At 40.5% G+C, this 12,662-nt stretch overlaps 1 protein-coding gene across 7 annotated transcripts in view; it reads left to right on the top strand.

The window, feature by feature from the left end:
- Positions 1 to 12,662, top strand: part of PDLIM5 (PDZ and LIM domain 5) — a 127,510-nt gene that overhangs the window by 32,323 nt on the left and 82,525 nt on the right. For all 7 annotated transcript variants that reach the window (XM_082314928.1, XM_082314927.1, XM_082314926.1 and 4 more), the window contains exon 3: positions 7,691 to 7,842. In XM_082314928.1, the coding sequence (XP_082171054.1) occupies positions 7,691 to 7,842 (152 nt within the window). The remainder of the gene's footprint in view (positions 1 to 7,690; positions 7,843 to 12,662) is intronic.

The following is a 12,662-nucleotide window of genomic DNA, read 5'->3' as shown; positions in this document are numbered from 1 at the left end:
GAAACTGTTCCTGCTTATTAACAACCTGTTCTGGGGCAAGCAAGGGAAGCTGAAGGCTGCTGTTTCTGTTGCTTCCCTGGCATTGAAGTTGATCTGTTCAGCATTAGTTGATTGAAAAATAAAAGAGCACGTATCCAAAAGGCTTATGCGTTGTGCAGTTACCCTATTTTGTAAACTTAATTTGTATTTTTGGATCCTTTTCTGTATCAATCCAATTGTGTGTAAGAGTAATTAACACTACATGGTGCGTATTCTGTTTTTAGCAGCCAAAGTCCTCTTGTGCTTCTCTGTAGGTGCATACCTCCATGTTTGGTGCACACAGGGATGGATAGAGTGATGGATGTGCGTGTGTATGTAACAGTTTATTTAAAGTACAAAAGCAAGTTAAATTTTTTTCTTTGTGGAGGGCATTGGATAAATATTAAGGGCTGAAATACAGTAAGAGAAAAACGTTAAGAAGAAAAGAGGGATGGTTGAAACCATGTGTCTTTTTCCTAAAACCTGTGAACCCACAGGCATGCTCAGCCATGTATGTGTAGAGGGAAAGCTCAAAACTTAGTGTTAGGTTTTGTTTGACATAATTTCTGAATGTGGGACTATAGGGACACATGGCACAATCACATTAAAATGTATGTTGTTGTCAGGGTTACTGCTGAGAATAAGTAGCAGAACTGAGAATGAAATGCAAAAGATGGTTTTGTGGGTTCTTTGCTGGCAAAATGGCTGAATGCCTGTGGGCTCACCCCATCCTTTTCCTGTGGGCTGCGACGAGTCGAAGGGCTGGTTGGGGTCTGCTGCAGCCAAGCCACCGCTGCACTGCAGCGAGGGAGCTGCTGCGCGTGGAGGGAAGGGGGTGAAGCAAAGCTGGAGGACCTGGGAGGACAGGCCGGGAGGCGGAGGTAGCCCTCTGGCCGGGGCTGGGGTGGTGTCTGTTGTTGGGGTCTACAGCCAGACCAAGAAGTGTGGTGGGTTGGTACTTTACCTTATATCTTTTTTTTTTTTTTTTCCCTTACATGTTATCTTTAATGATTATTGGCGTGCTCTGCACACCTTAGATTACAGCTTTATAGATCAGTCTGGAAGGACCTTTAAAGTTACAGGGAGAAAAAGGAGGGAAGTGAAAACTTACAGGAGCATGTGGGAGTACGGCCTTGTGGAGTTAGGTGAAGGCAGGGTTTCCTGGCCGTGATATGTAGCAAAATACTCTGGTAATCAAAAAGGTTTTTTGACCTAAGCTAATTTTGATCCCTGCTTGGTTTGGGGAAAACCTTCAATTTATTTGCAGGACTGCCTCATAACCCCTTTTATAGCTGGTTGTGTCAGCGGTTTCCACTGCAAACCCTGCATTAGGGTTCTTATAACTCAGCTGTATAAATTTGATCTGGTCTTTAAAATTGGCATATATGTTCTTGATTTGGAAGCAAGAATCAAGGCTGGATGGCTAATCTGTTGGCTATGTGAATAATATTGCTGTAGTAAAGGCTGTGAGAAATATGATACAGCTCTCAGTTTCCATTGAGCACAGAGGAAGCTTATTTGCCACAAAGAGCAGGTGCTCCCATGTCCTCCTATGTCTTTTTTTTTTTTTTTCTTTTCTTTTTTTTCTTTTTTCCTGTGGTAAGTGGTAAGCTAGATCCAAAGTGTCCCAAACCTGTCAGGAGTCTGGAGTGTAAGGTGGGTTTTTGCTTCCTTCCCGGCAGGGAAGGAGGTGAGGAAGGGCTTTGGCAAGCCGCCCCGTTAAGTAGGGCGAGCTGGAGCACAGCGATGCCCTCTTTGAGCTCATCATGTTCAGGCGTCAGAGCTGAGTACACTGTGCTGCTGCCTCCGTGGGTTGCGGGGTGCTGGGGCCACCCATCAGGCATCAGGTCAGATGCACACAATTCATACGAGGGAGCCGGTGCAGCTATGGAGCATAAGTGCACCCTCCCTTGTGTTTTGGGGCAAGGTTGTGTTCTCCAAAAATACAGTAAGGGCTGCTTCTCCAAGCTTGCAGCGATTCACTGAAGTGGTGTTTTCTAGCATACTTTGAGCTCTACATACGTTGAGAACATGCTGTTAAAATACTGGCTGTTGGTGCAAGGTGGTGCTTTGGTCAGGTGAAATGAGGCTAGGCATAACCAAGGTAGTAACAGATAATGAGTGTAAATATTTGCAGAATGTTTATTATAGCAGGGAGACAAAGCCCTTGTGGTTTTAACATCTGTGTGAAAAGGCAGAGTGTTATTTGATAAAAGAGAGGTTGTCTGATTGCTTATTTTGTGATTCTGCAAAGTTCTCCTGTAACGTTCTTTCCGTGTGCGGGCGTGTTGTGTTTGGGTTTTTTTTTAATTATTTAAAATACTTTAATATAGGGAAGGATGTAGACTGAAAGAGAAGCAAGAGTGGTAATGATACAAAGAACATTGTCTGGTTGACTTCTGCTTTGATTGTGCATGTCTTTAAACTGCATTGCTATAGCCAACCACATATCAGAAATGCTCGAGGGGTAAAAATCAAGCTGGAGGGATTTCAGATAGCCCAGGGAGTTTTAAATTGGGAGATTAATTACGTTCTGAGAGAAGTTGCAGATGACATTGAAGGATGCTTGTGTGATGGGGGGACCATTATTTACTGTCAGACTATGAAATAGTTTATTTGGGAGAGTGGTTGTGATGCCCTATCACACGAGCCAGTTGCAGTTAAGATTGATTCAAGGCAGATGGCATGGAAAAGATAAAAGGCAGCTTCCATCTCTAGTCAAATAGACCTTTGTCTTATGAGTAACTGCAATTTAAATATTTCATTTGTTACTGTATAAAGACTAAATAATGACAGTTCAAAGAAGAAATGCTTGATAAGTTTTCTTCTTAGTCATGTGAGGAAAAATAGATGGTTATGTGTTAATTAGAAATGAGTTAAGCTACAGATTACATTGATTCAGAGATAGATGCACATGTATGTGCACAAATGCAATTTTCCTGGAAAGGATCTTTTAAAATATTTCATTAAAGGTTGAGAGTAAGAATACAAAAGCTATTTTTCTTGCTGTTTTTTTTAAATGTTGGCTATTGCAAAATGAAATAATGTGCTGAGTAAAATTTAGCTCAAGAAAACAGTTGTATTCCAGTGTGCTTTGGTGTGTTTGCTTTTAAAAACCTGAGGCATAGAACTATGCTGAAATTACTTTTTATATTGTTGCTTTTGAAGTCCATCGTGGATCAAGAACTGGTAAACCAGTAACTGGTAAAATTTTGTTTTATCTCCATTTGGAATGTATTTTAGAACACTATTTGCCATTTTGGAATTCTAATGTTTAAAACAACAAGAACAACAAATTTTTTCTCTTTTTCTTTTTTTTTTTTCTTTTGGTCAAACAAAACTGAAATCTAATATTAGATGGGTGCTTTTATTTATGTTTATTAGAAAGCGTCCTGAGCATCTCTGGATGGCATAGGTTGGCTTTTGGCCATGAGGCTGATTGCTGCTGAGGGGCCGAAAAGAGGTTTGCTGCTGGGGGCTGCGGGAGTGATTGGCCTCAGCAGGTGCCTGATCATGAAATGTCTCTCCTGCTTGCCTCCCCCTCTGTCTCCAAATGAGCTTCCCAGAACATAGAGACCTGGAACTAAGTAGGAGGAAACATTTCTGGTTTGGCAATTCTGTAGCTTTAAAGTCTGCTGGTTAACATAAAAAAAAAGTCCCACTTTTTGTAGCTGTAATTCATGCTTTATTTTAAAAACTTGCCTCATGCTGTAAATACAGAATTAAAACAGATCCATCAAGGATTTTAAGAATATTTGTGGTGCTTAGAAGTTAGTTTGATTCATAGGTAGCCAGTTTTATAATTTTAATTCCATACTCTTCTGTGCATATGTGTTGTTGCATTGATTCCATTTGTTTGCATGTGTATGTTTAACAAAGATATGTTTTAAAGATACACTTTTTTGCTACTAGGAATTAAGCATTAGGTGTTTTTTTTGCTTTTGTCCATCAGTTTACTAGTCTTTTGGTATTTAAGCGTAGGTAATGCTGTAGTTCACCGGTGACTGATGCCAGATTACTAAGCTAAGGTTCAATTTGCAACTTAAGAACAAGATCACTCATACAGGACAAAAAAAAAAAAGTGGTACAAAAGTAGTAACGTTTTATAAATACCATTTCAAAATTTCCTATGTATTAGCACCTACATCTTTTTTATCTTCTGCATTTGTTGGATTTTTCAAAATCAAGGTGAAAAAAAATGAAATAAATGGAGCTAGTTTCCATTGTGACAAAGAATATGGGGAACCTTTCTTACAGTTTTGGTTTGAATATGTACACAGTTTTGCATATATAATCCCAAGTATGTATATGAATTTATTGTTCATAATGGTAATGCACATTTACAGAGTCTAAGAAGTGCCAAAGCTGAGGCTCCTGGGATATAAATATGTCTGCAGTGTGGAAAAGATCCTTAACTATTTCAAGTTTTCTAATTCCTCCTGCTGTGTTCAGTGTAGATGTTTGTTTATTTTTATATACCTGTTCTTGCGATGATATTCCTCTTGCATCTGTGGTAAAACTCTGCCCTTGTAGCTTTGGTCCCACTTCGTTATAGGCACTTGACAAGCCAAGGGTGCTGGCTGGTACTCTCAGGGAAGGCTGGTTCTCTGGCTGAGATTTCCTAGAAGTACCAACCTCACCTCTCTTGGTTAGTCAGATCTCTTATCCAAAATCAGTAGGTGTTACTTGGAAGTCTTCTTCAGTGTATCTAGATAAGATTACTGCTCTGGCATCCCTTTGCACACGCAGTTCTTCACACTCTTGTCCAGTAACTTGTTCATTCAGGTGTGCCTGTGACAGCCTCACCTGTAAGGCAGATTCGGTCCCCTGCCTGCATGACAGGTCTCGTGGACATAGCCAGGGATTCGTCACGTTTCTCGGGACCTGCCTGCTTTTTTTCCCTGTCTCCAGGGTGCATTTTCCAGCCATATTTTTCAGGCATTTTCGCCTGGGATTTTGCTGAGATGGTTTTACAGCTGTCTCCCATGTGTATTCACAGAGTTCCATCCTCAGTAAGCAACAGTTTGAGTGACCTCTTGAAAGTCTGGTGATTAGTTGTGGGTGGTTGTGTGTTGGCCATTGGAATCAAACAAAAAAGTGATTTTTTTTTTTTTAATTTGTTTTATATTGTACTTCTTTGGATGGTAAGACACACACACACACGCCCGCCCGCCCCCCATGAGAATAGTCATCCTGAAGCCTGCTTTTGAAGTCTTACTGCTGAATGTGTGTAGGTTGCTTTTTTTCATCACGAATTACGATGAGTGAACATCATGTGCATTTGCGTACGTTCGGAGAAAGCTAGATTTTATTCACTTCAGCAGTCCAATCACAAAGCACAGCGATCCATTTGACCTTTAGCTTTTAGCACCCTTACGTTCCTTTCCCTTTTCCAGACCTTGCTGACAAATGTCAGCATGCCGTAACGTATCAGTTTAGGGATCTGTTTATGGCAGATAAACCTCACCCAAAGGTTTGAGGAGCTTCCCTATAAATAGCGATGTTGGTCATAGCTTTCTGTATGCTTGTAGGGTTCCCTGATCTGTGTTTTTATAGTAACTGGGTCTCTCAGCTCAGAATTGGGGTATGAACTCCAAATTTTGGAGGAATTCTGGCTTTGTTGTTGAAGCCTTTTGTAAAAGGATGCACCATACAAATTGTAATTCAGATGAATTTAGCAAGTTAAGAAGTTTTTCTGAAATTAGTGCATCTCCTTTTTCCTTTGTCTTCTACTTTTCTTCCTTGCATGCGACTTGCTCAGCTAACTTTCCCTTGTTAGCACCCTTCGGTTTCAACTCTGCGTAAAATGGCTATGTTGACTTAGAATGCTGAGGGACTGGCCACTATTATGCATATGAGAGATGACAAGTCTTCCTATATCTTAGGCCTCCCCTTTCACCAGAATAATGTATTTGATAGCATAGGATTAACATCAAATGGAAGGATTTTTCTCGTTTTGTTTGATTTTTTGGCTATAGTTTTTAGTTGCTAAAGATTGCTACTTCAGATGTATGTGGGACGTAGATTGATGTTGAAAAATGACAGCCATGATCCACTGAATGCGAAATTTCCTGCTTTCAGTCTGTATGTTGTCAAATTATACATTTTTGGAGTATTGCATTTCCGTTTGCCTTGCAGCATTAGGCAATACTTTTTCCTCTGCTAAAGTATTTGTCTTCAGATGCTGTCCGATTCGCATATCACAGCTGTCATGTATTATAGTCTCTGAGATTTTAGGAAAGCCTTAACCGTATGGGCTAGGCTGATGGGACACTTTACACAGGTTTACCGACTGTTCATACTGTTGGAGAAGTGAATGGTGTGGAGACTGGTGACTGTACTTTGTGGTTGGTTATTGTCAAAAGGAACCACAAGGAACCAAGACTTCTTGGTCCCTGCTGAATGAACTAAAACAGAGGCAGTTAAAAAACAACAGAGATTAAGGTCTTCCTTCTGCCTCCCTTTGAGAAGTCGCTTACTAGAGCATGACTGTGGCCCAAGGTGAACTCCACTTTTGGGAATAAAGGTGAAGTAATTCTGCTGTTTGCAGCATCTCCCTAAAACATAGGACTTTCTTCAAGGAACAGACTCATGCTTTCAGGCAAAGGAAAGAGTTGTGAGGTTTTGTATGCACAGCACAAGAAGCTACAACTTCTCTGATTTAAGACAGGAAATACATCTGGAAACAAAGAGGGAATTTGCACCATCCAGAACTGCTCCCTGCAGCCAGCTATAAAGGGATCAGCAGATTGAGGATCAGGGACATAAATCAGTGCATAGATCTTACCATGTGTTGCTTTATTTCTATTTCTGTTCTTGGGAATGAAGCTAGTTGAAATTCAGTGGCATCAGATGAAAAGATTAATTTATTGTTCAATCGAGGCCAATAACGTGAACTTCACAAAGGTTTTTGTTGCAAGACTGTTTCATTCAAGTGGACCAAAGGCAATTGAGCTGAACTTCAGCAGTGACCTTGATCAAAGAGGCAGACTGCTCAAGAGGCCTTTCTTATTCTGGTCTGAATATACTGCGGGTCGCTGGGAGCTATGAACCTACTGAGAGAAAGGCAAAACAAAGTCCTGTAACTGGTCTGTCTGTGATGTTGAACTTTTGACTTTATAGTAGTTGCAGCTGGGGAAAAGTCAGCTTCACTATTAATAAAGTCTTCCATGCAAGTGACCAGTCATTGACAAATACATAAACTTTGAAGAGATTGTTTAGATGGAAAATCTAGAATGGAAAAAGCTGGTTTACAGCCTTCCTCTCTCCTCTTGTGAGAAAAATTTCACATATGAAGAGATAAGAGGCTGGAACTTGGCATCCAGGAAACTGTATGCCTATCCCTGCTTGCGTCTCTTGGTGCATGTGCACAGCTTCCAGCCAGTGAAGTACAAGTGGAATTTGATTTTGAAAAATAGGCAATACTGTGCAATACTTTTCCTGTCATTCAAGTGAAATAAGAACAAGAACCTATAAATATTGCTTCACCAGAAAGAAAGATAGTACAGCAACTTTCACAAGGACATACTCACAAAGGAGAAAAGATATCTTCTTTTTTTTCCTTTTTCTTTCTATGAAACAGCACTGTGAGTAAGATACTGTGGTCCTGTGTTCAGAGAATATAAACATAAACCATCCAAGTTTCATATTTACCATTCTTGTGATATTTCAGCTTAATGACGGTGGCAAGGCAGCCCGAGCACACGTGGGGATAGGTGATGTGGTTCTCACCATTGATGGCATAAGTACGGATGGGATGACTCATCTAGAAGCACAAAACAAGATCAAGGCATGTACAGGCAATTTGAACATGACTCTGCAAAGGTAAGATACCTTTTTCTTTTTAAAAAAGAGAATTAATCATCATCGTAACAGTTGTCTGGAGGATAAAAACATGTAAGTGGTTTGGCAAAGTGCGTGGAGTTAAGTGGCCACAATTGAAAGATAAGCTGCTGTAGCCTGAAATGTGTCTTGATTTATAGCATTTTAGAACACTTACTAGATGTTAATTATGTGAGTCGACAAAGACCTTTTCCAACCTTCTGCCACTCGCTCTACATTGAATGAAGTCTAGTTCCTCTTCCTTTTGAGCTTCAGTTTTGTTAACACTTGTTTAATTAAAAATAGGTCTCATCCAGGCTCTTTTTCCCTTCCCCCTCCCCTGATTGACTGGGGCACTTGTTTTTTGGGTCAAGTCCTACATCGTCATTTTTACTGGCAAACAGAATGATGGATTTATTTAAACAGTTAACCCCTGAGTTATGTGCATGAAAATACTGCAGCTCAGAGTCACAGAGAGATGTTTCCAGAAGCAATACTACTGTTTCACAAAGTAGCAGCCTCCCTTGGCTTATTGCAGCGTCTGCTATAGAAGCTGCAGCTTGCTCCAGTCTCCCCATTCCTGAAACATACAGTTTACTGAATTTCAGCATACCACTGTTAGCCTGAGACTATGTTTTGGGAAGGGTTGGAAGAAGGGAGCAGGATGCTCACATGCAGGTTATTGAAACCGAAGCAGGAAGAGCAGCAGCACAAGCAAGAAATTCCTTCAAGCTCTCAAAAGTCTCCCAGGGCTAAATATTGGCTTTTATTAGAATACTGCTATTTTTACTTAATAATGTGAGCGAGCATCGTGGGGTAGGATTGGCCTCTGAAGCCATCACACAATGAGAACCATCTTTTCTTGTTATCAAAGAAAACAACAGCAGTTGCACCCCGTGATTACTGTTTTTGCCCGCCTTCATCACTGCAAAGTTCCTTGATGAGTGTTAGTTGAGGCCCATAACAGTATCTCTTCACCAGTTACTACCTTTTCTGGCAAATTATCCTGCCCTTAATAAAAGGACTACCTCTGTCTGAGAGTTCATTGGTATGATAATAAAAGAGATGACATGGTTGTAGGTTTGACAAATGTCCAGGTCTCCAGAGTGGTGGTGCTTGTTCCCAACCCTACGTGACATGTAGTTGAACGGTTGTGTGTGTGCTCTTTTCCAAGAGGCTACAGTTCAGCCCTGCTTGTTGTTTCTTGTTTTTCCTGTTGTCCTGCTGTACTTTCGTCCTTTGCTTCCCCTTGGTAAGGGATTCCCTTTGCTCCCCTTAATAAGGGATTCCCTTTGCTCAGCCTCTGAGGAAAGGAGTGTCTTGTGGCGTGGTTCATGCCTAGGGCATCTTCTCGAGTGAAACTTGTAAAGTTGGCATTAAAAGTTTCTTGATGAAACAGAGGTATTATACCAGCTCATCAGAAGAATCATGCATTGTATCTGGTGTGTCACTTGCTTTTCTGTCTCCCAACAAGGCGGGCAGGTTGTTTAGAAATGCACTTTCCAGGAGCCCACTGAGTTACTCCAGCAGGCAGCTGGGAGTGTAGGGGTTTGGCCCACTTTCTCCTGTTGCCGTAAATTGATGGGCAGGGTTAACATCAGATATAGGAAAGGAATAGCAGGTGTGTCTCAGTCAGGCAATAACTTGTCTGAGGCTGCTTCTGGTTGGGTGCAGGGATGAGTGGTTTGAAAATCAAATTAATCATGAGTTAGCTTGGTCCCCTCCTGTTCTCACCCTTCCTACCCAGTGTAGCATCTGACTCACCAGCGTCGGCTACCTGACAGCTGAAGGCTAAGTCAGGATCAGACTAGCAAAGATCAAAGGAATGGCCTTGGTCCCAGCATCTGGGGGTGGGACAGATGTCCTCTCTTGTGGCTCTACCGGTCTGCAGTCCCATGGTCTCAGCTGTTTCTAATTCTGCCTGGATCCCATAAAATCAAAGCCATAGAGAGTGCCCTCCCGGCTCCTCTGCCTGTGAAAACTTCCTTGCTCTGATTGCTGTTTAGCAGGAGATTTGCTTCAATTGTTTATTTGTTCTTTATAGCCTGGAAGAAAGTGCTTCTTGGAGTCAGACTGGCTCACGCTAACTGCAGATGCTGAATGCCCATGGGAAGGACGGCTTGAGAGTATAAACAGGGTGGCAAGATAAGCCATTTTAATATTGAGGGATCTCCATAATTATATTCTTCTGTTCCTGCCTCTTCTCCTAAAACAAAACCAAACTAAATGAAGTATTTGGAGCTGTTACTGTTCACATGCAAGATTAAAGAGATGCTGTCAATGTGAAACTGTTGGCCTCCAAAATACTAGTTGGTGTCATAGACAGGAAAATCTAAGACATATATAATTTTGGGTCTACTGCTTTTAATTATCTTAGGGTTTTTTACAATTCTCTGAGCTTTTATCTAGTTCCACACAGACTACTGATATTTTGGAACTACAATGCAAGAATGTTCAGGTTAGTCTTGAAAGAGTATATAAATTCCTAGATAACTGCCCTAGTTTGCTGCTGCTTTAAAGGAACACAATGATCGGTTGGTTAGTGGTGTTACTTGGGCGTCCAAGGAAGAGCATTATGGCTTGAGCTAATGGTTTTTGCACTGTGAGCGTGTCTATGTGGTGTTTTATGAAAGATGTGAAAGAACTCAGTTTGAAATCAGTCGTAGGAACCAGAATATATTTTTGTAAGTTCAATTTGGTATGTTTTTGGTGGTAGCACCGAGCAACCTTTATTCATGATAAACTGTAAGAAGTACTGTGCACTCATCTATGGATGCCTGCTTTACTCTTGATCAGTTATAATTTGACACAGGTTCATGTGGAATATGTGGAAATTAATATAGTGCTGCAGACTTCAGTGTAATGTGAAGATAACGGCAATATGGGGAAAAATGGCTGGGTATACCACCAGCCTCACGGCACGTCAGACACAGGGCTGACTGTGCTGTTTGCTAGGGAGGGACTAACTGAAATAATCAGTAATAATTTGAAAAAGAAACAGGGTCTTGGTCTGGCTTTTTAGCAGTTTTTTTTGTGTGTGTTGTGAGGATCAAAATGATAGTTGGTAGAAAAGCAGTGGTATGCCCTAGGGATTACTAGGCTAGTGAACACAAGGGGGTGCCATCTGAGGTTGATGGGCTCCAGCATCCCAGTTTGCATGGTGGCTGGGGCATGGTGACAGCTTGCCTTTTAAAAGGTACGAAGGAAACTTCATGAGTCTATGTGGCAAAGGCAAGAGAGGAAATTCTTTGATCAGCTTCCTTATTAATAATATTTTAACTTGATATGCTTTTGTACTGTTGGTCAGGTTTTCACTTGACTTTCTCTATTCTTTATGTGCCAAATGGAAAAAATAAAATTGAGAGAAACAAAATAAAGGACAAGAAGTAGCTTGCCTGTGAGGTTGGAAGGGATATTTAAAGCGATGCCTTAAAAAGCTTTACTTACAAGTTTAAGAAGGTTATAATTTTTAAATTGTGCAATAAATTAATTTTGGTATGTTATTTGCTGATTTTTTCATATCAGATGTGGCTTAAAAATCTGGGGTATTTTTTCTTTTTTTTTTTTTTGTAACATGCAATTTTAGCTTCTTGATAGTTTGTTGGTTTTTTAGACATTAAATAGGGAACTTTTCTTTGTTAGTGTCCCCTCCCTCCCTGAGGTCTTGCTCTTTTGCACCCCAATATTTTATTTTTCAGTTAAAGCCCTTTCCTGGTTCCCATGAGGACAGATGGAAACCAGATGCTTGCTTTTTGGATATATTTTCAAGTTCAGTAACTTAGTGTGGCCTTCCATAAATAAATCTGTAAGTTGCCACCACCTATTTTTTAAATATTGGTTTTGGGGACTGTTTCTCCAGAGTCCTGCCTTAATGATTCTTTGGAAGTGAGAAAGATAAAGGATTGTGTATTTCTTCTGTTACATGAGATCATGATACTCATGAAACTTCTGGAAAAAGTGTCAGTCAGCAATACAGGGGTAAAAACCAAAATGAAACAAAAAAAACACCACCACCAAGAGAAGCCTGGAAAGTTTTTTTGCTTTTATAATATAGAACCTATTTACCTCTTTATTTTATAAAACAGATCTGCACAGCTACAGTGTGCTTTGTAAAGGAATTTCATGCACTTCTCCCTATGAATTTAGTCATTTAGGACAAAAGGCATCAGGATCACTTGGCTTGGGAAGTGAAAGGAGGATTCTCAAGGTTGTTTACCTCTCTCTTGCTATATTGCAGTGCTTCAGAAATCTTTTTGGGTGCTGTAGGTCAGCAGTGAGCAGTTACTACAGTTCTGCTTCCAGCTCTTCAATGGATGCTTAATGGATTTTTGCAAATGAATCATTGGTGTTACAAAGTGGTAGATGAATTTCAATGGCTATGTTTTTTTGTTTGTTTGTTTTTTCCCCCTAAACCTTTTAAAAGCACAGGGTTGCCCAAGTGTCACAGGTGAGGCTAGGGCCTGCTGGGTATTTTTGATGTCCGTGTTGACTTGGAGAGAAAATTCAGATGAGCCTTAAGCCTGTGTTCTGCCGTGGGTAAACTCAAGTGTTAAAAACCGTGACGCTTACTTTATCTGCCTGCCTGAGTATGAATCTTTATCATACTGTTCTCCCTCATCTTTTCGGTTTTTCTTTTAGGATACAAAGTCTAGACTTCTAGCTTAAGAACAGCTGAAATGCTCATGATTTGAGGTGGGGTAATAGGGAAAAAGTGTTATGGATCACTTGATTTCCATTTTCTAAGGTCATTTTTCAAGTTATCCATTTCAGAAGTGGCTGTCTGCAGTAAAACTAGCTCAGTATGCTTTTTACTTACTATTTTT

The sequence above is a fragment of the Platalea leucorodia genome, assembly GCF_965183815.1.
Source record: "Platalea leucorodia genome assembly, chromosome: 6".
In the NCBI taxonomy this organism is placed as follows: domain Eukaryota; kingdom Metazoa; phylum Chordata; class Aves; order Pelecaniformes; family Threskiornithidae; genus Platalea; species Platalea leucorodia.
The sequence above is the reverse complement of the archived record's forward strand: the minus strand, read 5'-3'. Positions and strand labels throughout refer to the sequence as shown.